The sequence below is a fragment of the Naumovozyma castellii genome, chromosome 1 (assembly GCF_000237345.1).
Source record: "Naumovozyma castellii chromosome 1, complete genome".
Lineage (NCBI taxonomy): Eukaryota > Fungi > Ascomycota > Saccharomycetes > Saccharomycetales > Saccharomycetaceae > Naumovozyma > Naumovozyma castellii.
The window spans coordinates 992,093-1,014,273 of NC_016491.1; the positions used below are offsets into that span (position 1 = coordinate 992,093).

A 22,181-nucleotide genomic window follows, 5' to 3' on the forward strand; every position below is an offset into this window, starting at 1 on the left:
GGTTGAAATCAATGCAATAGCACGTGATCCATGACAGGAATAATGTGGCACAGACTCTCTGCGCGTTTTCTCTGGATGCCACACCAATTCTGAAAAGTCCAGCTCAAATTGTGGGAATATGTGTATTATGACTACGATACATGCAAGATCGACGACAATACGAGAGAGTATATAAACACTGAATGGGACAAGTGTCGGATCTTTAAATTAAAGGAATTGTTACCTTGTTGCATTCTAGAACAGAACCCAAATATAACTAAACTTCCTGTACAAACAAAGAAAAAATGGCTACTAATATTACTTGGCATCCAAATCTAAGTTACGACGAACGTAAAACCCTAAGGAAACAAGCCGGTTGTACCGTGTGGTTCACCGGGTTGAGTGCTTCCGGTAAGAGTACCATTGCATGTGCTCTAGAACAATTATTACTACAAAAGGGTTTGTCAGCCTACAGATTGGATGGTGACAATATCAGATTTGGTTTGAATAAAGATCTTGGTTTTTCTGAGAAGGACCGTAATGAAAACATTCGTAGAATCAGTGAAGTTTCTAAATTATTTGCTGATTCATGTACCATCTCATTGACTTCCTTCATTTCCCCATACAGGGCTGATAGAGATAGAGCTCGTGAACTTCATAAGGAAGCTGGTTTGAAATTCATTGAAGTCTTTGTCGATGTTCCATTGGATGTCGCAGAACAAAGAGATCCAAAGGGTCTGTATAAGAAGGCTAGAGAAGGTGTTATTAAGGATTTCACCGGTATTTCTGCCCCATATGAAGCTCCAGAATCTCCAGAATTGCATCTAAGAACTGATACTAAGACAATTGAAGAATGTGCTGCTATTATTTACGAGTATTTAATTACAGAAAAAATCATTCGTAAAGAGGCATAAATGAGTGAAATGAAATATTTATAAAGTTAGATAGATAAAAAATATCAATGCATAAATTGTACACGTAGTTTTTTGAAAAGTAAAAAATGAATTAGGATATGTTATCACATAAGGTTTAACTTTTGGCAAAGCAATCCAGATATTCTCTCATTGTTTCTTTAAATTATTAAGCCTTGCCTGTAGTTCATCGTCGGGACTAGAGTGGCTCGATGGACCCATACCTTCCACAACGGCTTGCTTGTTAGGAGATTCTGTAGCTTGATCTTCTGTATTACCCATAACACCTTGTGGAGTACTTTGTAATTGAGCATGTAAATCAACTCCAATTTCATCTAGAACTTTATTCACAATTTCATCAGCTTCTTCATCCTCATCTATTTCGTCTCCCATAGCATTGTCAATGGCTTCATCCATGAATTCTTGACGTTGGTCCATCAAATCCGTCTGCTTCTCAAATTCCATAGATATATTTTGTAATTGTGGTAGGTTCATCGATCTATTCATTCCGGCCAATAATCCAGTAGCTTCTCTCATGGAACTAGTCATTTGATCACTAGAACGAACAGCTTGAATTCTTAACGAGATCGCCTGTAATTGAGTCCTCATATTATCGAACTTCTCCATATAATTTCTTGTTCTCACAAGATCCTTAGCCTGAATCTTAGCAGCATTAATTTGACCTTGCTTTGCAGATTTCTTGATTTCTTGAATGATTTTTTTCTCTTGTGTGGCAAGCTTCCTCTTTTCTCTTTCCAATTCCCTTTGTGCCCTCTCAAGTGCCCTTTGATTCTTCTTCAATCTCTCCTGAGGGGTCATGCTCTTGCCAAAAAAGGCTTCGAAGAGTCCCATTTCGTTCTTATAATGTTATTTATTAGTGCTTTCTAGCCAAGTTGAATCGTCCTTCTCCTATAATCTATCACTCCTTAAAATTTCTTCTTGTTTGGTTACCACTTGATGATGAATGTTTTACAATCTAATCAACAAAAAACAATGAGGATAGTAATACTGATAATAAACACCAATGGAGAATGACAGTATCGTGTATTGTGAACCAACCTTTCGTTTGAGAGTCAGCCAGTTCTAAAATATAAAGGAAGTTTACCCTCAAAATAAAAATTTAAAAGTCCGGGTTATTCGATTAAAGATTATTCAATTAGTAGTAAGATGAATGATCTGTGATGACTTAGAGATGACTTTACCATACCTTGGTGACCAAACATAGTAATTTGTAACCAGCCTCGATGTCACACAACTGTGAGAATGAACATTTCGAGCATAACCATAACCATGAACACGGACATGAGCACACTCCTCCTATGGAGACCAGTTCCGTCCAATCACTATTCCAATACATCGATACAGCCAAGATTCGCTGCTTGAATGCTGAGTCGGTAAATATTCCCAGTGGAATAGCAATGTATAAGGTTTTTTTAAAACCTCAAAGTGAGAAGGATGACTGTGAACGTTATTTGCAAAGTGATACTGATTGTCAGATGATTTTACATATTCCCTTTGTTGGGACGTGCAAGATACATTCTATACTATTAAGGACCAACGGTGATGATGATTCAGAGGGAGAACTCAGTTCTCCAAAGAATATTAAACTGATAAAAAATTACAGAGGGAACTTAGATTTTGAAACCATAGAAAATTTCAAAGATCATCATACGGTAGAAAGTCCCCAAACAGATATGCCTGTGTCTGATATAGTTGAACATCATTTACCGAAGAATAATTCTTGGTATTGTGACTCTCTGTACTTAATTTTTTTCGAAGATAATTGGAGTAGTGATGAGGACGAACTTTGCCGATTATACTATTTGGAAATTCGAGGTGAATTTTTGGGTATATCTAAATCAAGGGAGCAGGTACCTTTAATGACCGTATATGAATCTGCGCCAAATCCTGTTGATCATATCAAGTTAGAATCTGAGCAAACACATATCAACATGGGATTGTAAGATGGTCTGAACTAAGTAAGAAATAATATTAAAATAATTCATTTGTAATATATGTCTAAATCAGAAAATCCACTTTCAAGCTTTTTGCAAGAACTAGAAGTTATTGGAGATTAAATAGGTTTAAAATATGGAACTTTGACATTTGTTTATTTTTTAGTGTTTTATTTAATATTCAACTATGGCTATTTTATCAAACAAAAATAATATTTTGAAATATTTTTATAAATATTTGAATTATTGAACCAATTCTCCTTAACGTTACCACCGAACCATGCAACTTGTAGTAAAATCTTTGTTTTAGTAGTTCGTGTAAAGATGACCTTTTTTTCAAGGTTGGCGGCTAACACGAACAGGTGCCCTTAAAGATGAAATATTCATACCTAAAAAGTTTAAAGAAACAAATTGCGTTCCAAGCCTTCTCACCTTGTTCGTCTTGTTCAAAAACAAATCAACCCCCAGAATTTTCAATCATGTTGTTCTTTTACTTCTTTTGGGTAGCTTTGATTTTTCTTCAAAGCTTCAATTGCTTGTCGTCCATAGACTTGGAAAGTATGGCACAAGCAATTGTTTTGGAAAACAACAATGCCTTGAATACCTTTGAGAGCCCCAAAGTTGAAAATGTGATTACTTACCTCGAGGAGCTAGAAAATAAACATAAATTTATAATTCAAACATTATGTGACTCTAATGATATTTTCAGAGATCAATCAACTGGCTCTCCTGAAAGCACACTCCAATGGTATGTCAAAGGTTTAACGTTAACTAAAATTGAAAAACCTATGTTTGACAAACTTGTGCATAAGATGGCAAAATATGCTCCTAAGATGGTCAAATGTTTAAGAAACTGGAACTTTGAAGATTTTGGATTTTACCTCCTTTCTATTGAGGACACAAACATTTTCAAAGACCTCAAAAGCTAATAAAATTTTTACTCATTTGATATTTGGATTAATAGTTTTAAGCGGGTTGGAGACAACAGGCGACACTCATGATGGTGCTTAGATTACTACATTAAAAAGAAAGTTTCCAAAAAACAAGCATGCGTTAATCCACTTAGAATCAAAAATCAATATTCTGAAAAGGAGCAATGCTTTGCTCTGTAATGAATAACAGTTTCAAAAATATAATAATAAAGTTGAAAATTGGCTATCTTCAAAAGTGTATACGTAAAGAAAAAAATACATAGATCATATATTACAAGGGAATTTATACCTATTTTTAAAAAAAGCTACTGTTTTATTGCAAATACAAAAAAAAGATTGAGTGTATAAGGTAAGTGGACCCAGCAAAGGATAAGAAAGGGGTCCAATGCACCCCAGGTTTAAATAGGATATTGCCGCTGCTTTATTAAAGGTTCTTCTACTATTGTTAGACCACTACAAGAGTTTGCTAAACAAAATACAAAGAATTTCAACTGGGACAAATGAAAAGATGTATTACCCACCTTAAAACAAGCTCTTTTAAAAAGACCAGCATTGAGACCTTTTAACAGCACATTAAAAGTGAAGTTTGTATTGGAAGCACATGCTTATTTTACATCTTGAAAACGTATTTTTATCCTAAACAAATCATAATTAATTAGGTTTCGTGGTCTAGTCGGTTATGGCATCTGCTTAACACGCAGAACGTCCCCAGTTCGATCCTGGGCGAAATCAATTTTTTTATGATTTTTTTGAATTTCACCGGGGTTATATAACCGTTTTTCTTCTTACGTTAACAGTTTACTAATACGAAACCCATCGAATTTATTGGAAACACTTTATTCAATCTGACTATACCTCCAAGAGCCGGAAAGATCTATATAGCAGTGAAACAAGAATACCATGCAATAACAAAGCCCCCTAGACTTAAACTCCCTTTTGGAACTGCAACAACAACAGCAACAACACCAAGACCAACCACAGCCACACGACTTATCCGGATGGGATCCCCAAAATATATTCCATGACATGTCTGCCATGCAAGGAAGCAACGAAAATAATATACCAAATTTTGAAAATATGAATTTCTTGACCCCTACTGATTTACAAAACGATGGTTGTTTCACCACAAATCAACCGAACGTGATGGCTCCGGCACCATCATCGTTTTCCTCAAGTTCCAATAATAACACACTTTCTCACCAACCTTTGACTGCTTCACTGTCTCCTGTCACACCTCTCCACATAACTTCCTCTACTAGTAGTAACAAGAACTCCAAAAGTGAAGAGCTAGATTTAAAGCAAAAGAAAAAGGAACAGAACAGAGCTGCACAAAAGGCATTTAGAGAAAGAAAAGAGAATGAATTGAAAAGGTTACAGGATGAGTTATTGAAGAGTGAACAGAACAGACTGTCGTTGACTAAAGAAATTGAAAATCTAAAAACTTTTAACACGGAAGTGAAAAAGGAAAATCAATGTCTTTTGAAGAACAATAATAATGGCAATAATAATATGTCAATGACGGGAGCTGCCATAAATATGGGAGCTGATTCTCACAAGTTTTCATTTCCGACGGAAGATCAGTCATTCCATAATATGTTGGAAGAGGAAAGATTAAGTAGGATGAATTCACCAGCTGTGCTTCAACCTGATGATCCATTGCTAAATGTGCCCGCTACATGGGAATATTTGAACCAAGTGGCGGAATCTATTGATATTGACATCTCTTTTGTGTTGGATAGATTAAAGGAATCAAAATCAGGTGTTTGTACCGGTAACGGTGTCGGTTATAGGAAATCTACCATCGACGAAATGGTCCAAATGGTTAGCCATTCCAATTAGGAATGTAATACAGGGCGATAGGATATTGTTATCGAGTTTTGGCAGATATTTATCATAAGTAACTTACCTTTTATTTAGTATAATCATACTTAAACGGTGTTCATTCATATGGTCCGGGCAATAAGAGATACCCTTTTTCAATCAAAGAGAATTACAAGAATAGAATGGGTGGCATTCAATGGTGAACTTTTGTTCTACGAAGGTATCCTTAATACTCAGCATTTTAGATATTGTTGCACTCTTTTACTGTAATGCTTTCCATTTTTAATATGTGTCGCCTAGGCAAACAATCAGAAAAAATCGGCGGCATCATATAAGTCTATAAACTATGAATCCATTCGATCTGTTAGACTTCAATAACAATTATTTGTACGCCATACGACACTCACCTAATGAGTGATGATGATTCTAAACTGAATCAAGCGACTGATCCTTCCTCTTCTTCTTCCACGAGTTCTAGCAATGATGAATTACTTTCAATTTTAGTCTCAATGTTTCCGGACAAACCAATTGACATCTTGCATAACGCTTTGATAAGTTCATCAAATGATATTGAATTAGCATGTTCCATTATACTTAGCGATCCCATAAATGCCATCGACGAAACTATTGACTCACATCGTAATGAAAAGGGTATGCCTCTCACCGAATTAATTGAAATGTTTCCCAACATAGATGCAAACAAGATACGACTATTATACAAAGATGAGAAGTTTAAAAACGCAGATGATTTAATATCAGAATTGTTGAATTTCGAATTGTTATCAATGGAAGATAAAAACGAACAAGAAAATGCTGAATGGAGTATAAAAAACAATGAGCCAAACGACAAGGTAGTTTCTAAAAAAAATTCTTGGAATTCTATGAGGGCGAATATCGATACAATTGTTCAGTATACCATGGTATCAAAAGGACGTGCAAGAGAAGCATTTTTGAATAACCAATTTAACACAGTACTTGCAATTATTGATATAATCAATAATCTTCATCCCAATGAAAGGAAAACTGAAAAGATTCTTCCATTTACGACGGGTAAGAATCATTCGTATGCTGGAAGTCGTGTTCAAACAAACAGAGGGTTTGCTCATCCGATGATAAGGACTAATAGACAAGCCAACATGTATACTTCTTTAACGTCAGACGCTGAACAGCACTCGGATGAGGATAATAAAACAGAACCGGCTCAATTCATATACTCACTTCAAAATAAAAAAGTGATTGAATTGCAGGAGTTAGTCAATGGAAATCTCACCTTGAAGAGTATCAGTCCGAAGTTTTATCGACAATGTATTATTTACTATAATGGAGATGTCGATAAAACTTTGGCGCTAGCATTATACATCATTAAAAATAACATGGCGAATGCAACATTTACCACAGCAAGGGATACAGTTGATATTAACTTTATCGAAGTTAATTATAAGAAACAACCTAAATATGACAGTTACAAGAAAAATATGAAGCCTTCTAATTCCAAACCAGAAACTCGAGGTGCAAGCTCACTGTTAAACGAGCCCAAAGGAATCAGAGAGGGAACGCAAATGATAAGCCGTCTATTTGAAACTTATTCTTTAGATTTCCATGGATTTTTGCCATCCACAGCGGTAGAGTTGTTGAAGAAAGCTTTAGAGATCTGGTGGGGAGAAGAATTATCCGAAAGAGAAATGAACGCAAAAAGAAGTATAACAAATAATAAAGCCTTGTATGTGAAGCCACTAACTGTAATCACAGGGAGAGGAATGCATAGTGTCGGAGGTATATCCAAAGTAAGAGTACAGGTGAAGAAATATTTGACTTCCAACAATTACATATTCTGGGAAGAACCATCTTTCTTTACAATAGAGGGTAAAAAATCTTCTAAATGATATTCTGTATGAGCAGTATCTGAGAGACTGGTTTGGCGGAGAACTAATTTTTGAACGAACGGAAATGATCACTACCGTAATCTCCTCCAAATTAATATCAGGATACAGGAGTCCTCCTAACGGGGACGACCCACCAAGAATTGAGAAAGCCAGGATATTTTGGATGGAACCACTCCTACTCCTCATGACAGTAAACCTCATGGTCGATAAATGTGGTGGATATAAAGTGTTTCCCTGTACATGTTATATCTGTTTGGCTGCCATGTTCCATTTACTGATCTTTACGCAGATCTATCTGAAATTTGTTGGTCGTGCTCTAAAGGGTCCCGAGATATCCTCCCACTGGGTATTTAGACCGTAATAAAAAGCCAGCGTAGCTTTTAGCATAGTATTTAGCTTTTGTAGAAAATTATTAGAAATATTAAAGTATAATGAGTTCAGAAACGGTCTAGGATTGGGCTCTTCGTTACTATTATTTAAAATTTGAATGTTCGGGGTAAACAATAGAACGCGAAATGGAAAGTTGCACATATTGTACGCGTATCAAATCTCATCTTAAATATTAGTGCTTTAAACATATACAACACGACTACAGTTACTGAATGGTTAACTGAGATCCTTTCCAGAACGAACGCCAATAACATATATAAACTAGAGAATCTTGAGCCAAGATGGATTATATGAATCTAGGTATACGATCACGTAAAACCGGTCTGAATGTAAGAGATGACATTAAAAAAGATGAGTTTAGTATGGAGAATATTGATGATTTCTTCAAAGATGATGACACTAATATGATCACCAAGAGGAGGAAAAGTAGTGGTAGAAGGACATCATCCCTACTACCTGTTGAAGATGCTAAACACATGTTACCTCTGTCGTTATTAGAACAGTCTCCAGATTTAAGTGGTCAATTGAATGTTAAAGATACTGTAAAGAGAACCTCAGTTCTGAGCCAAGCCTCCAATTTGCAAAGCCCATTTCAACCCAGTAACGATGAACTAGCAGCTATTCCAGAAGAAGATGAGGTACCGGAAGAAGGCCATAGGAGCAGATATCTATCAAGTCGTTTCTCAAGGACGGCACCTAGAATATCAAAGGCAAGGTATTCGACACAATATGACCTGAACGTATCTAGCAACAATAATGAAAAGAGTCTAATAAATGAAAAATCATACAATAATAATGATTATCTGCAGGATGAGATTCCTGATCTCATAGAAGATTACGAAACTACGATGGACAATACCTTCAACACATCTGAAAACGCGTTATTAGAAGATGAAATAGAAAGTGATGAAGATCGTAGTTATGCGGAAAGTGAACCATCCATCGATGAAGAGTATAAGGAAGAGAGTAATCAAGATGATGACTCGTTATCTGATGATTTGAATCTTGGTCTAGAAAGACGCATGCGATATGAATCAGAAGAATCAGCCATGGAAGATGAGGAAGCTAATGAAAGTATTGAAAGACAGGCTTTTGAAGTCATAAATGATGATTCGATGATAGGACCAGATGGGATAAGAAGATCAACAAGAGTAAAAATACCCACACTAGAATATTGGAGAAACGAAAAAGTGGTTTACAAGAGAAAATCGGCCAAACCTGTTTTAGAAATTGCCAAGATAATAACATTTGATGAATCCGAAAATGAGTTTGAACAGAGAAAAGCTAAGAAGAGGAAGACAAAAAGAAGACAGGCAAAACAGAAAACATTAACTGAACAAACGTTGGATGAAGCTGTGGAGGAGAAAAAAAACATATCTGCGAATACAGACATTTTTTCGAAAATACGGTCTGGTGCCTTAATGGAAGCTGATTGGCTTCAAGATGGAATACTCCAAGCGAACGTTAATATTGCCAAAGATAAAGAAGGCACGGAAACAATTGCGTTTGGTCCAAATATGTCAGAGATGCAAAGTACAAAGGATACTAAAAACGAGAAATTTACCCTTGAAATTATGTTCGATAAGCACAGGGAGCATTTCGCTAGTGGCAAACTTAAACTACCTAAAGGAGGTAACAAAAAACTTGGTGATTCATTACATACATTCATGACCTTTTATGTCATTCAAGGAATTACAGAAGTAACAATTTCAAAAACAAAATTTGTTGCAACCACAGGTTCTACGTTCCAAATACCATCTTTCAATAAATATTCCTTCAAAAATATAGGCAATAACCAAGCCAAAATGTTTTTTGTGCAAGTATCCATCGAGGGAAGCTCACAAACAAAAGCATCCAGTGTTGACGGCTCTTTTTTGAAAGGAGACGTTTCAAATGGTAATTCAACGTAACGATCAATTGACGAAAAAAATTTCTAAGTATAATCTTAAGCGGACATGCAACACATAATATATAGAAGAGGATACAGAGGACAATGTTGGTTAACTTTCAATAAAGAAAAAATCAAAGAGTATAAAATACAACTTTTTAAAATATTAATATTTATTGTATTATAAACAACCGCTAAGAATAAATAACACCTGGTTTATATAGTCCCATGTTTCTGAGTACTAGAAAGATCGCATTAAAAGTCATCATCATCCTTGTTCTCATCTAGTTTTTTCATACGGGCTAGCTTAACCAGTGGTGCCAATGACTCATTCTTATCAGCATGTTCTGTTATGAAAACGTCATTTAAGAGGTCTGTGGCAGATGCTCTTTGCTCCGGATCAACCTTCAGACACCAATCAAGGAAATTTCTTAGGACAGCACTCAAGTTCTCAGGCTCCTTCAACTCGGGGGTACCATTAGTAGCGATAAGATATAGTGCTCTTAATGGAGTTTCATTCAAATACGGTGGTTCACCTTCAATCATCTCTATTATCATAATACCTAAAGACCATATATCCACTTTAGGGCCGTATTCTTTTCTTGATACAACTTCTGGAGCCATCCAATACGGCGTCCCTACCATTGTCGTCCTCTTTAAATTAATTTCGTTTATTTGAGCACAGAAACCAAAATCCGTCAACTTAATATCTCCAGATATAGACAATAAAATGTTATCTGATTTAATATCTCTATGTAGGACACCTTTCGAATGTAGAAATTGAAGACCGGATAATGTCTCTCTACAAACTGCCCCTATTTGCCCCTCGGTTAATATACAATGAGTTACAACATCCGTTAATGAACCACCTTCCATGTATTCCATAATAACCCAAAGATCGCCATCTAGAAGATATGAATCAATAAAATTAACAATATTTGGATGTCTACTACCTTTCATGACCAAGATTTCATTTATAATCAATTCTTTCTTCGGCTGTTTCTCTAAATTCATTTGTTTGATAGCAACTGATTCATTACTACCGATCTCGTTGGCAATATAGACACCACCAGAGGCACCTTGACCAATCTTGACCAGATTGGTATATATCTTACTTGGATCACCCTCTGAACAAATCTCTTTTAGTTTTGCATACAATTGTTTCTTACGATGCTCTCTCTCTAGTCTCTTTTTCTCACTATTTTTCCTAGAAGCTTCTCTTGATATATTATTATTGTTAGTCATTCTTGCATCCGTTCTTGGAATTGGTGGGATATGAGGTTCATTTTGCTGCTTCTGAGGGAGCGGAGGCAAGGGTTGTTCTTCCTTCTTCAACGTGGTTTGACGAGATGGTGTTCGAGAAGTTGAATGACGACCACTAATTGGGGTACCAATAGGTGTAGTCGATACTGAGCTCGATTGTGTGATAAATGGCGAACCTTGTGAACCTTGCTTTCCAGGAGGCCTTGGAGCTGGCCTACTTGGGATAAATTTACCATTGGCAACATTGGCACTTTGACTGGACATTGAGCCTGTGGTGGAAGCGGTTGATACATCTCTCTTTGGTGATGATAGGTTTGATGTACGTGAAGGTGTTTCAAATGCACTAAATCCCTGCCTAGGAGAATCATAGCCTAAGGTTGGGGTGACAATATTTTCCGATTTATTAACAGTTGAATTTGAATTCGATCTCAAGGATGGTGAAGAACTACTCTTTGTTTTATCCGAACCCTCAATATTAAAAGTCTTGAAAACCTTATCCTCCCCAGTAGATTCTGAAACGTCTTGATAAAATCTGACGATATCCATCACAGTTTGCATATTTTGTTGTTGTTCCTTTTTCGAGATACCACTCGAAGTTAATAGTTTTTCCCATTCTTCGGGAAGACCGGTATATTCACCTGTTTTTGAGTCTATCCCTACATGATGTATATGTTTTGCGTTATATGGAGTTGATATCTTCACCGAGCTGCTGTTAGATTTCCTCTTTTCTCCCTGTGATGTCCTCTTAATATTTTGTACAAACGAGGAAAATACACCTTTCATAAGACTACTATTACTACTACCTTTGGTTTTCCCATCATAACTTTGGAATGATGTCGTCGAAGAAGTCTTGGAGGATGATGCAATGGAGGAGGAAAGTTGGGCCTTTGAACTATTGTTCGAGGATCCAGATGGCTTGATAACGGGTCTAGCCGTTTTCATATTGGGGATTGTAGATATCTTTGTTGTGGTATTGAATTTTGGTATATGTTTTGGTAACCCTACGGAATTTGAAGTGACGGGTGTGCTCGACCTGATACCATATTTAGATTCAGAGGTAGTGGAAACCATTGAACCGGGCTGCTGCATCTCAGTTAAATCGTAAGTACTATCAGTTGTGGTGAATGTATCGTTTAAAGTGCTATTGATATTCTTATCCGAACTGGAGATTCGAATTGTTGAGTTTGTATTATCACCTATCGTAGAAAGTTCTTGTGAATCCTGATACGTGGGAGTGATGTTGCTCGATCCGTTGATATTGGAAATGGTTTTGGGTGTGCTGTTAGCGGTAGTTGGACTAACGACACCTAATACTTCCTTTCTACCATTCATAGATGTACTTGGTAGTTCAGACGTACTGTCATTAGAGGAAGAGTTAGTCAATACAGACGAGGATGAGACCCTGGTGAATTGAATAGGATCATCTAAAGAAACGGACGTTTGTTGCTGTTCCGATTGCCCATTAAGAGAAGGACTCAAGGGAATTTGCACGCGTGCTTCCATATTCTTTGGATCCATAGATGTATAGTTATGTTGTTGTTCCATTTCGGAAGACCTAACGTCTTCTTGTTCTACGTGTATTTCAGGATTCACAGTAGAAATGCTGCTGGATTCTGATTTCTGTGACAGGTGTGTGCTTGGATCTGCTTCCCTATAACGATTTGCGTCCGTCATAATCTCTGAGGTGAATTATCGTTTTCTTTAGTGTACGCACGTCTTGCTGCTTACTTCCGTTAATGTATGAATAAGATGAAGACCGTCTGTAGGTGGGATATGCGTTTGATAAGGTAGTGGCAACGTTAAGAAAGCTTGTGTATGTAGTGTTGTAGAAATGGATGGAATAAACAATGCTAGTTAAAACAGACTGCGCTCTTTTCTTAGGCTCTTCGAAGTTCGCTCCAAATTTTCGCTTCCAATTTTTTCCATTTTGGCCGACAAGTTTCGTAATGAATGAATAATGGATTAACTAATTAATTAATGGTTGCGTTGTGTACCTATGTACCTGTTAGATATATATATATATATGTGTGTGTATGAGGATGTGTCTATAGTTATCGGGATCACGATAACAGGAACGCCCCCGCACCCTCCTCAATAGCCTGGAGGATACGCGCACGCATGACATCCCTGCTACTGTACTTAGGCAGCTTCAAGTAATTGGCACAGGTCATAACACTGGGTAGGTACTGATCAGGCGTAAGCCCATCTTCCGCATGCTTCAACACTACTGTGAACTTTGGCTTTAGGCCCTTGAACCCGTCGATGGGAAGCTTTGGCGACCCGGTTAAAAATTGACAAAATAATCTTCTCTCTTGCACTGTAAATTGGGTTACAATAGAAATCAAATCATGTATGGTTTGAGAGTCCATCGTATAACCATGGTCTGCATTCATACAATTGTAAAGTGTCTCCGTTGACCAATCTTCGTCAATGCGTCCAAATAATTCAGTTAGTTCTTCAGGCCTTAAAATTAGTAAGGCAACATAGGGGAAAACTTTGGAAAATCCATCAATGAATGCATCTAATTGCTTTTCGATACCTCTCCCCAATGTGCTCTCTAACACTTTTTGAATGAAATCTTCCACATTCGTAGCATTTACAAAAGTATTAGTTCCATCGGGAATCAATTCAATATTGTACCCGGGTAAGACAAAGGTTAGCGATAATGCTTCCAAGGATACACTGTCATCCTTGTGATCATATAAGTATTCTAGGGATTTTGCCAGTTGTTCGTCAACGCGAGAGAGCATTTGAAGCATGCCTTTTAGATCACCAAGGTTATCTAATAAAGCAACTTTAGTGAACCTCTTGTGAAGTAACTCAAAAAATAGTTTATTGAAACGGAAGTCAAGAATTCGACTATCTAACATGGATCTGGCAATAAATGTACCTAAAGATTCAAAAAGTTCTAAAGTTTTAGCATTATCACATTTCGAATCCAATGGTGCTGGGAACAACAAATCTTTAACATAATCGGAACTTGATTCACCATCAGTAGCGTTCGCCTTCTTATCAAAATCTTCTGATCTCCACAAGTGTAAGGAATTTTTAGCAAACTCTTTAGAGATGGAAGCGTAAAATTCTAATGTGGGGCCTAAACCTGAACCGACTTCATCTATATATTCTATCTCTAAGACACTTGGAGAAGATCCATATTTGCCTATGATTTTTAGACCCGTCAAAAACATATTCTTTCTTGAAACACGTAGTTTATGTCTAACCATTCTCCCCAGTTGTTGTAACTGTTCATCATTGTTCAGTATTTTCGAATCACTGTTTCTACTCTTCCAAAGCTCAATCAACCTACCATATCCAAACGAAGTACATTGCAAGAAAAACATTCTTGTTTCGAATGGGAATAGAAAGGAATATTCTCTCGTTAATTGTAAAGTCCAGTCAGGCAATATTCCACTTGCAATAATTAAAGGCTCGTCCAATTGTCTCGATAGTTTGGCACTTAATTTAGAATTAATGAACATATCGCTTTCAGTACCACAACCTTTGACAAACCTTAACAATTCTAATATTTTGTAGGACGCAAGTGAATCACCATCATCCTTCTCCTTTAAGGCCCTTGTTGAATAAATATTGGCTAGACTATAGTTCTCTTCTGACTCGAGATCTGGTACATCAGTATTGCCTGGAGTTCTCTTGAATTCGATAACTTGAGTTTCTTTCCATATATCTGACACTTTTTTGTTCTTTGCAATGAATCCTCTAGCAATGGCTCCAAAAATAGTATCATTCATATCAATGCTCTTCCCATCAAATGTAAATTCGAAAGTCCAGTTCTTAGCATCGTCATCATGCAACATTGTAGATTCTTCTTCATTTGTCTCTGCTGGAGAGAATCTTGGTAAAATGGTACTTAAGAATTGTGCCTTTACAAATCTATGCTTTAAGAAATCATTCAACGTGGCAAAGGATGCAATACAATGTATGGAAACTGTAGGAGATGAAAATGATGAATCTAAATGAGCTGGAGGCTCCCCAGTATAACGTAGATCAATCCTTATTTGTTTCCCCAATGATGCCACAGCGCCTTCCTCTCCCTGTAGTCCACATTCAACAAGATCGAAATTTTCAACTCTATTCAACCCAGAATGTAAGATATTCACAAAAGTTCTCAATTGTGTTTCAAAAACATTATAAAATATCCTCTGTGCTACTGTTACCCATGAATTGTATCGTTCCAAAAACTCGGCCAATGCAGTAGCTAATCCTGTAGAAATAAGTTCAAATCCAGAAATTTCAAATTCATTATTGAAAAGCAATGCCTTCAATGTTGTCCATAATTGATACCATGCATCTTCAGATGTGCAATCAAAACTAACATCAATGGCACGCAATTTCTGAACAAATTGGGAAATATGCGCTAGTTCTGCATTTGAAGATGCGTCTGTTTCACCAAATAATTCCAGTAGGGCTGTTGAGAGTTGCAATGACTTTTTTTCAACGTATCCTAAAGTTAGCGGCTTAAATATGTGAAACTTCATAGGTTTCGTCTTTACACTTTCAGGAATATCCACATCACCGAACCCCATGTCATAATCGTAGCTTTCATCCTCGTCCTCATCGTCACCATCTGATAATTCGAGATGATCCTCATTATCACCTTCAGAGGGTGAGTTCTTAATATCAGAATCATCATAATGGAGAGATGTGATTTGATGAATACCTTGGAAATGGTCATGAATTTCTTTAATTAATTGGAAAATACCTTCCCTCTTAATCAATGGAATAAATTTATCACCAAAGCGTGTTGTTAAAATATCCAAAATTGACAATATACCAACTAGTAATCCATCCAATTCCAAAACGTTTGTCATACCTTTATCTAAATTAGATGCGGTTTGAGCCAATGCTGAACCAATTAATTTGATTAAGAAGGGGCCAATTTGTGTAGCAGTTTCCGATTTCATAAATGATATAACTCTTATCAAAGCAAGTACAACGTAACGTCTGACATCGAAGTCTATACTATTCACGTATATTTCCACTAGGATGGGGGTCACAACAGTTATTAGAGTGTTTAGTTTCTCATCGTCATCAACAATAAAATTGGATTTACTAGCATCGGCAGATAATAGTCTATCCGACTCAGTTGGGAATAATAGAGCAATAAATCTTGCAATACTATTTAATAACGGTTTTGGAACGAACATCAAAGTTTCATGCAGTGGAGCATCTGGTGATTTGCTATATTCATGAAGACAATCATCTAGCATTTTTGCTAAGTTAGCTGATTCAATAAGCTTACTTGATAATACCCCACTGATATCAGCTAACCTTGACAAGATATCGAGGCAATGTAATTTATTTTCCAATGAAGTTTCAGAGTGAGAAACCAATTGAATCAAGTGATTCAATATATCTTCATTAAACAATGTCTCTAACATTGAATCCTTGGGCATTCCCTTTGCACAGGCATATAAGATATTGATTATTCTTTCCAAGATTATAGAATCCGTTGAATTTATGAAAATGTCCTTCAATGGGTTGAATAATTTCTCAATAGTTTCAAAATCCTCCATCTTTACTCGTGCACATGAATTAGAGATTATAGATATGGCCTTTCTTTGTGCATGAATGGTGAAAAAATCGAAATATTGGATATAACAATTCAAATTGTATGTATGTAAGATATCATTCCCATGAATTCTTGAAATGAGGTCTGATGTTTCCAAGACCTGTTCAGCCAGATCGATGTAGTTAATTTCAGTTAATAATGCCTGCAAATCCACAAGTACATTTTCCTCCAAGGCCATATTGATTGTCTCTGGACTCACTTCGAATAAATTATACAAACATCTACAAGCTTGCATTTGTAACTCTAATTCATCTTTAACTTTGTGTGAACTAAATACAGTCATGATATTGGTGATTAATTGTTCCTTATCCAAAGCTCTATCCAGCACCAACTGATTAGTCATTAAAATTTGTTCAGAAAGTTCTCTTAAACTTTCCATGGCAATATATGAATCTTCCTCGCAATTACCCACATTCTTAATCAAAGAATCCAACCTCGTCTTAACTGTATTATTAGAACCACTACCTTCTCTCAACATGGATAATAACTCCGGGAACATCTGATTCATCCCAAATGAGCCCTCAGCATTCCCTGATTCATTATTTGCCCTATTCATACGATTCAATGCATCTTCCAAATTAAGAAACCTATCCCTATGTTCGTCCTGGTCATGTTCATGTTCTTCATCATCACTAGATTCATGGTCATGTGCATCAGCGGCGAATTCGCTGTCCTCATCGTCGTATGGATAGGAGACAGAATGAGAACTATCTTGATCGCCCTCGTCGTCAGAGTATTCATGCATGTGATAGTCCATACTTGGCTTGAGTCTGGAATTCGATGTTTGTTTGCTTGATTGAAAGTGAAGTGAAGGGGGAAGAAAACAGCCAAGGTGGGTGGTGTTTTTGACGTCCCATGAATGGGAGGATTATCCTACTCAAATTGCTTCTAAAATTTCTCACTATGCGATGCGATGCGATGTAATGCGGTTTGTGACTTGGCGAACGTAACGTGGTGTTACCAATCAATGAGGGTGTGTAATTGGGGTTATTTATTTACTTATGAGGTTGGGGAGTATATAATTTTTATAGAGTTTATTTTTGTTAAAAGTTCTTCTTGGCATTGCTGTCCGTTGGAGTCATTGATTCCTCTGATTCTGATTCCGTATCACTTCTTGTATCCTCCACGATACCCTTCCATACCATTCTATAAAGGATTCTAAAGATCAGGAATAGCCAGTACAGGTTAACTAGTTGCAAAGCAGCGATGAGAGTGAACACTATGGGTAAAGAGATCCAACATTTGTATTGTTGAGTGGCGAAATCCAATACGTAGTCTCCGACAGTTCTAAATTCCGTCAAGACGGACCATAATATCTTGATATTGATATAATGACGCAAGTAAATCCACGTAGTGACGAAGATGAAGAATACTGGTGGTGTGAAAGGGGAATCCAAATAATTGAAGATCTTGGATAATGATAATAGGAAATCCGAAATGTCCATGGTGATGTAGATTGCTAGACCGATTCTAGTGAAGTGGAACACGTATGATGACCAAACTAATAGTAAAGTGACGATGTGATGGAAGATCATTTCTTGATGATCCTTTCTTGGTTTTTCCAATTGAAGAACCAATACACATGCTTGTTGTGCCCAGAATGCAGCTTGACCCAAGTAAAAGACTTTAAATAAGAATGGATTTGTCAAATCAGGGTATGTTTCATACATGGGGGCAGTCTTGAATAGCCAAAGATTGGAATGATACATGACGTATAATCCAAATGGGGCTGAAAACCCATAATAGACGATATAGAACATTTGTTCAATGATTCTTTTACTCTTATGCTTGGAATTAGCATGCAATATATCTGGGATGGGTCTCAATACAACATCTAATAAGAATTCACGTAAGAACGTGAAGAATATCATGTAATAAAACACGAAACAAAGATCTTTAATACCCTTAGCATATTCATCCGTGTCATCGACTTGATAAGACACGGCGACGAACATATGCAATGGGTTTGTGCACGTTCTATTACCGGAGGTGAAGTAGGCACTATAGACGATGACCATTATTATCAAAGGTGTAATCCATGTGTGACGATAGTTCATTTCTCTGAATGAGAGCCAAAATTTCTTGATTAGATCTTTATCGTTTCTGGATGCTTGAGTCAGTTCATGCATTCTCTTCATAGAGGCCGCCTTGGACTCCTTCGTTTCGAACATGGTTCCAAGACCAGAGACTGTGTCACCCAAGTCGATTCTCCCGACAGAGGACGTACGCCTGGCTCTTGTCTTGGCAGCAGTTCTGACGGAGAGCTTGCTGGAAGAGGTCATTGGTCTTAGTGGTGGTAGCGACGGAGAGGGGTCTGACATCGTGTGAGCTGAGATATGCGCCTGGAAGACCCTATTTGGTATTGTGTTGTTATAGGCCAAACAATAGGTCCCTATTTATTTACTTTCCTGTTTGTTTGCACACGTCAAATTCCTGAAGAGAAGAAAAAATGGCAAATGGAAAATGGAAAATGGCGATGACGAAATGCAGGGATTTGGAAATTAGAAATTTTGAAATTTTGAAAATTTGGTGAAAGAGTTACCCGGGAAACACGCTTTTCTCTTAGCCGGGTAATACATAGTTGCCACTAAATAACAGTGTCTGTTTGTTTGTATATATGATAATCCAGTTGAATGCTTGGTACTGGAATGTGCTTGGAACAATGAAGGAAGTTGGAGATGGTTTCAATGAGGTTTTCCATTTATAACAATCCCGGAACAAATTTATACGTGCAAGGTGGACCGGGATATGGAATAAGCGCTCGCCGAATTTCCCCTTCGATAACTTGACTTAAATTGCCACCATTATAATGTAGAGAAGGTAGCACAACTGACAGGATCAAGCAGCACTCACACACATATAGCACAATGGTGAACATCAAACTTAGAAGTTCTATTATCAAGGCAACAGATGCAAGATTAAGAACTGACAATTGGCAGTACATTATCGAGGTGTGCGACATCGTCAAAGAAGATCCAGAAGACAATGGTCAACAGGCAATAGATATCATTGAGAAGAGATTAGAACAGACAGATGCTAATGTCATAATGAGAACCTTATCCCTGATTGTCTCCCTGGCTGAGAATTGTGGGTCTCGTTTGCAACAATGCATTAGTTCTAAAAAATTTACAGGTATATTGTGGAATTTGATTGATGAGAAAAATATTCATTTGACTTTGAAGAAGGAAATTGCAAAAGTGGTAGAACAATTATCGGAATCGTTTAAATCTGACCCATCTTTGAAGTCAATGCATGATCTGTATAAGAAGATCAAGAAAGCAAACCCCTATCTCTATGAACAATCCAAATCTTTACCACCAAAGACGGAAAGAACAACAACATCAGTGGAAAAGGAAGATAAAGAACTAGAAGAAGCATTGAAACTTTCATTAACCGAATATGAGCAACAGAAACAACAACAAGAACAACCGACTACGGCGGTGACAACAGCGACCACCAATAACCTATCAGAGGAACCCCAATATCAGCAACCTCAACCTCAACAACCAAATATAATAAGGAAAGTGAGAGCATTATACGACCTATCTAGTCCAGAAGCTGATGAACTCAGTTTTGTCAAAGGTGACGTAATAACGGTGTTGGAACAAGTTTATAAAGACTGGTGGAGAGGAACTCTTCGTGGAAACACTGGTATATTCCCACTAAATTATGTAACTCCAATTAGTGATCCAACACCTCAAGAACTTCAAATGGAGAATGAAAGGACTACTGCAATCTTACAACAAAGAAACGACGTGGATCAACTGCATTCAATCTTGAAATCAAATTCAAATACAAATGATCCAAGTTCCATCACACAGAATCCTGAAATTAATGATATTTATGGAGGAGTGACACCTTTAAGGCCACAAATTACAAGATTAATTGGCAAATATGCTCAGGAAAAGGACGACTTAACATCATTGCATCAAATATTAGGGAATGCTGAATTGACATATAACAGATTGTTAGACCGTGCAGCAAATTCATATAATACCAGTAACCCCATGGCTTATGGTAGTGCGCAACCCCCTCCACTACCTGGAACAGGCTATGCTCAATCCAATTTCCAAAATCCAATGAATTCACAAGCACATTCTTTTGGTCCTTCGGTTCAAAACTCTGCGCAATATCAACAAAATTATTATCCTCAGGATCCACACCAAAATGTAACATCATATCAAGAACCGTCATACAGGGATCAAAACGGACGTTACTAAATTTGCATGTTAGCATCTTTTAAAATAGTTACATAATTACTTCAATAATATGTTTCTCAAGAAAACGAAAGTCATATATTTTCCCTAAGGATACATAAAAGGCTACCTACTATGCAAAATACTACGCGGACTTTAATTACGGATTAGATACCTCGGGAGCCTTTGGGGCACGTCCAACCAACTCCAAATAAACCTGAGCAAAGATCAGTAAATTGAACATGGCAGCCAAACAGATATAACATGTACAGGGAAATGCTTTATACCCTCCACATTTATCGACCATGAGAATTACTGTCATGAGGAGTAGGAGTGGCTCCATCCAAAATATCCTGGCTTTCTCAGTTCTTGGTGGGTCGTCCCCGTTGGGAGGACTCCTGTATCCTGATATTACTTTGGAGGAGATTGCGGTAGTAATCATTTCAGTTCGTTCAGAACTTAGTTCTCCGCCAAACCATTCTTTCAGATACTGCCCATACTGTTTTGTTCCCTTCAAGACTGACCTCGTGTAACCTATCGTGTCCAGTTCGTACAAAGCCTTGTTAAATTGATGGGCCACTACTGCGGTTAGAAGCAATGAACGGTACCCTTCACCTAACAACTCCTCTCTTCGACCGTTTATGAAGAAGTCATGTCGAAGTTCACCAAGATACCACTTTGTGTAAGCGAGCTGTGATCTCAAAAAGCGTCCAATCAGTTGTTTCAGAGGTTTGTGGAACCAATTGGCCCTGAAGTTCCAAAACATGTGATGCATTTCCAGAGACTCAGTTATTTGTGAAATGTCGTTCTGCAATGCAGTCTGTTCGTAAATCAGGCCAAGGGACCCCATGAAGAGCAATAGGTCAAAATCATTATAATCTTGGTTTGCTGCGACTATATTTTGCCCCATCTCATCAATAATCTCAGTCACTGTGCCCTGAAAATCCAGTTTCTTCGATTCCACGCGGGTATTCATGGTTAGGAATAGCTCCAGAAATGTTTTCACAACCGAGGTGGTCCCATTAGCACCATGAATTCTATCCACTAATCTCCTTGTTGTGTGACATCTGAACCCCAAAGCTGGTAGTCTATCCTTCAATGGTGCGGCGTCAGTGATGCTCCACAGTAATGATATAATAAACAATGTATTAGGGTGAAATCTCATTTATGAAAGTGTTTAGTAAGTGGAAGAGAAGGAAAGAGCTGCTGCCACCGTTGACGATGTTGCTATTTAATGATGCAATGTTGTCAGTTCATCTACTACAACATATTGAAATGTGTCAAGAAAAAGGTAAATACAGCGCTTGTGAAATGATGTGCCATTCATAAACGGATGTCGGTAAATGACACAAAAGGCTACAAATTCGGGTTGC

General features: G+C 37.2%; 11 protein-coding genes and 1 non-coding gene across 12 annotated transcripts; 7 read left to right on the plus strand and 5 right to left on the minus strand.

Annotated features, from left to right (window-relative positions):
- Positions 1-284: 284 nt before the first annotated feature.
- On the plus strand, positions 285-893 carry MET14 (adenylyl-sulfate kinase; the record flags this gene model as incomplete). The annotated part of the gene is made up of 1 exon (XM_003673395.1): positions 285-893. The coding sequence occupies one exon, from the start codon at positions 285-287 to the stop codon at positions 891-893; it is 609 nt and encodes a 202-aa protein (XP_003673443.1).
- A 147-nt stretch (positions 894-1,040) lies between these two features.
- On the minus strand, positions 1,041-1,742 carry DID4 (ESCRT-III subunit protein DID4; the record flags this gene model as incomplete). Its single annotated transcript, XM_003673396.1, has 1 exon — positions 1,041-1,742. The coding sequence occupies one exon, from the start codon at positions 1,740-1,742 to the stop codon at positions 1,041-1,043; it is 702 nt and encodes a 233-aa protein (XP_003673444.1).
- A 392-nt stretch (positions 1,743-2,134) lies between these two features.
- NCAS0A05000 (PITH domain-containing protein) lies at positions 2,135-2,854 on the plus strand (the record flags this gene model as incomplete). Its single annotated transcript, XM_003673397.1, has 1 exon — positions 2,135-2,854. One exon carries the CDS (start codon positions 2,135-2,137, stop codon positions 2,852-2,854), a length of 720 nt encoding a protein of 239 aa, XP_003673445.1.
- Positions 2,855-4,435: 1,581 nt separating this feature from the next.
- NCAS0Atrna6V lies at positions 4,436-4,509 on the plus strand. The gene has a single exon. It is a non-coding gene; the product is annotated as a tRNA-Val (tRNA).
- A 294-nt stretch (positions 4,510-4,803) lies between these two features.
- Positions 4,804-5,616, plus strand: NCAS0A05020 (bZIP transcription factor; the record flags this gene model as incomplete). Its single annotated transcript, XM_003673398.1, has 1 exon — positions 4,804-5,616. The coding sequence occupies one exon, from the start codon at positions 4,804-4,806 to the stop codon at positions 5,614-5,616; it is 813 nt and encodes a 270-aa protein (XP_003673446.1).
- Positions 5,617-6,008: 392 nt separating this feature from the next.
- On the plus strand, positions 6,009-7,481 carry CUE2 (Cue2p; the record flags this gene model as incomplete). Its single annotated transcript, XM_003673399.1, has 1 exon — positions 6,009-7,481. The coding sequence occupies one exon, from the start codon at positions 6,009-6,011 to the stop codon at positions 7,479-7,481; it is 1,473 nt and encodes a 490-aa protein (XP_003673447.1).
- Positions 7,482-8,152: 671 nt separating this feature from the next.
- On the plus strand, positions 8,153-9,781 carry MIF2 (Mif2p; the record flags this gene model as incomplete). The annotated part of the gene is made up of 1 exon (XM_003673400.1): positions 8,153-9,781. The coding sequence occupies one exon, from the start codon at positions 8,153-8,155 to the stop codon at positions 9,779-9,781; it is 1,629 nt and encodes a 542-aa protein (XP_003673448.1).
- Positions 9,782-10,014: 233 nt separating this feature from the next.
- Positions 10,015-12,696, minus strand: NCAS0A05050 (uncharacterized protein; the record flags this gene model as incomplete). The annotated part of the gene is made up of 1 exon (XM_003673401.1): positions 10,015-12,696. The coding sequence occupies one exon, from the start codon at positions 12,694-12,696 to the stop codon at positions 10,015-10,017; it is 2,682 nt and encodes an 893-aa protein (XP_003673449.1).
- Positions 12,697-13,082: 386 nt separating this feature from the next.
- Positions 13,083-17,369, minus strand: UFD4 (putative ubiquitin-protein ligase UFD4; the record flags this gene model as incomplete). Its single annotated transcript, XM_003673402.1, has 1 exon — positions 13,083-17,369. The coding sequence occupies one exon, from the start codon at positions 17,367-17,369 to the stop codon at positions 13,083-13,085; it is 4,287 nt and encodes a 1,428-aa protein (XP_003673450.1).
- A 286-nt stretch (positions 17,370-17,655) lies between these two features.
- LAC1 (sphingosine N-acyltransferase LAC1) lies at positions 17,656-18,933 on the minus strand (the record flags this gene model as incomplete). Its single annotated transcript, XM_003673403.1, has 1 exon — positions 17,656-18,933. One exon carries the CDS (start codon positions 18,931-18,933, stop codon positions 17,656-17,658), a length of 1,278 nt encoding a protein of 425 aa, XP_003673451.1.
- Positions 18,934-19,479: 546 nt separating this feature from the next.
- Positions 19,480-20,832, plus strand: HSE1 (ESCRT-0 subunit protein HSE1; the record flags this gene model as incomplete). Its single annotated transcript, XM_003673404.1, has 1 exon — positions 19,480-20,832. One exon carries the CDS (start codon positions 19,480-19,482, stop codon positions 20,830-20,832), a length of 1,353 nt encoding a protein of 450 aa, XP_003673452.1.
- Positions 20,833-20,968: 136 nt separating this feature from the next.
- Positions 20,969-21,973, minus strand: NCAS0A05090 (uncharacterized protein; the record flags this gene model as incomplete). The annotated part of the gene is made up of 1 exon (XM_003673405.1): positions 20,969-21,973. One exon carries the CDS (start codon positions 21,971-21,973, stop codon positions 20,969-20,971), a length of 1,005 nt encoding a protein of 334 aa, XP_003673453.1.
- Positions 21,974-22,181: the final 208 nt, after the last annotated feature.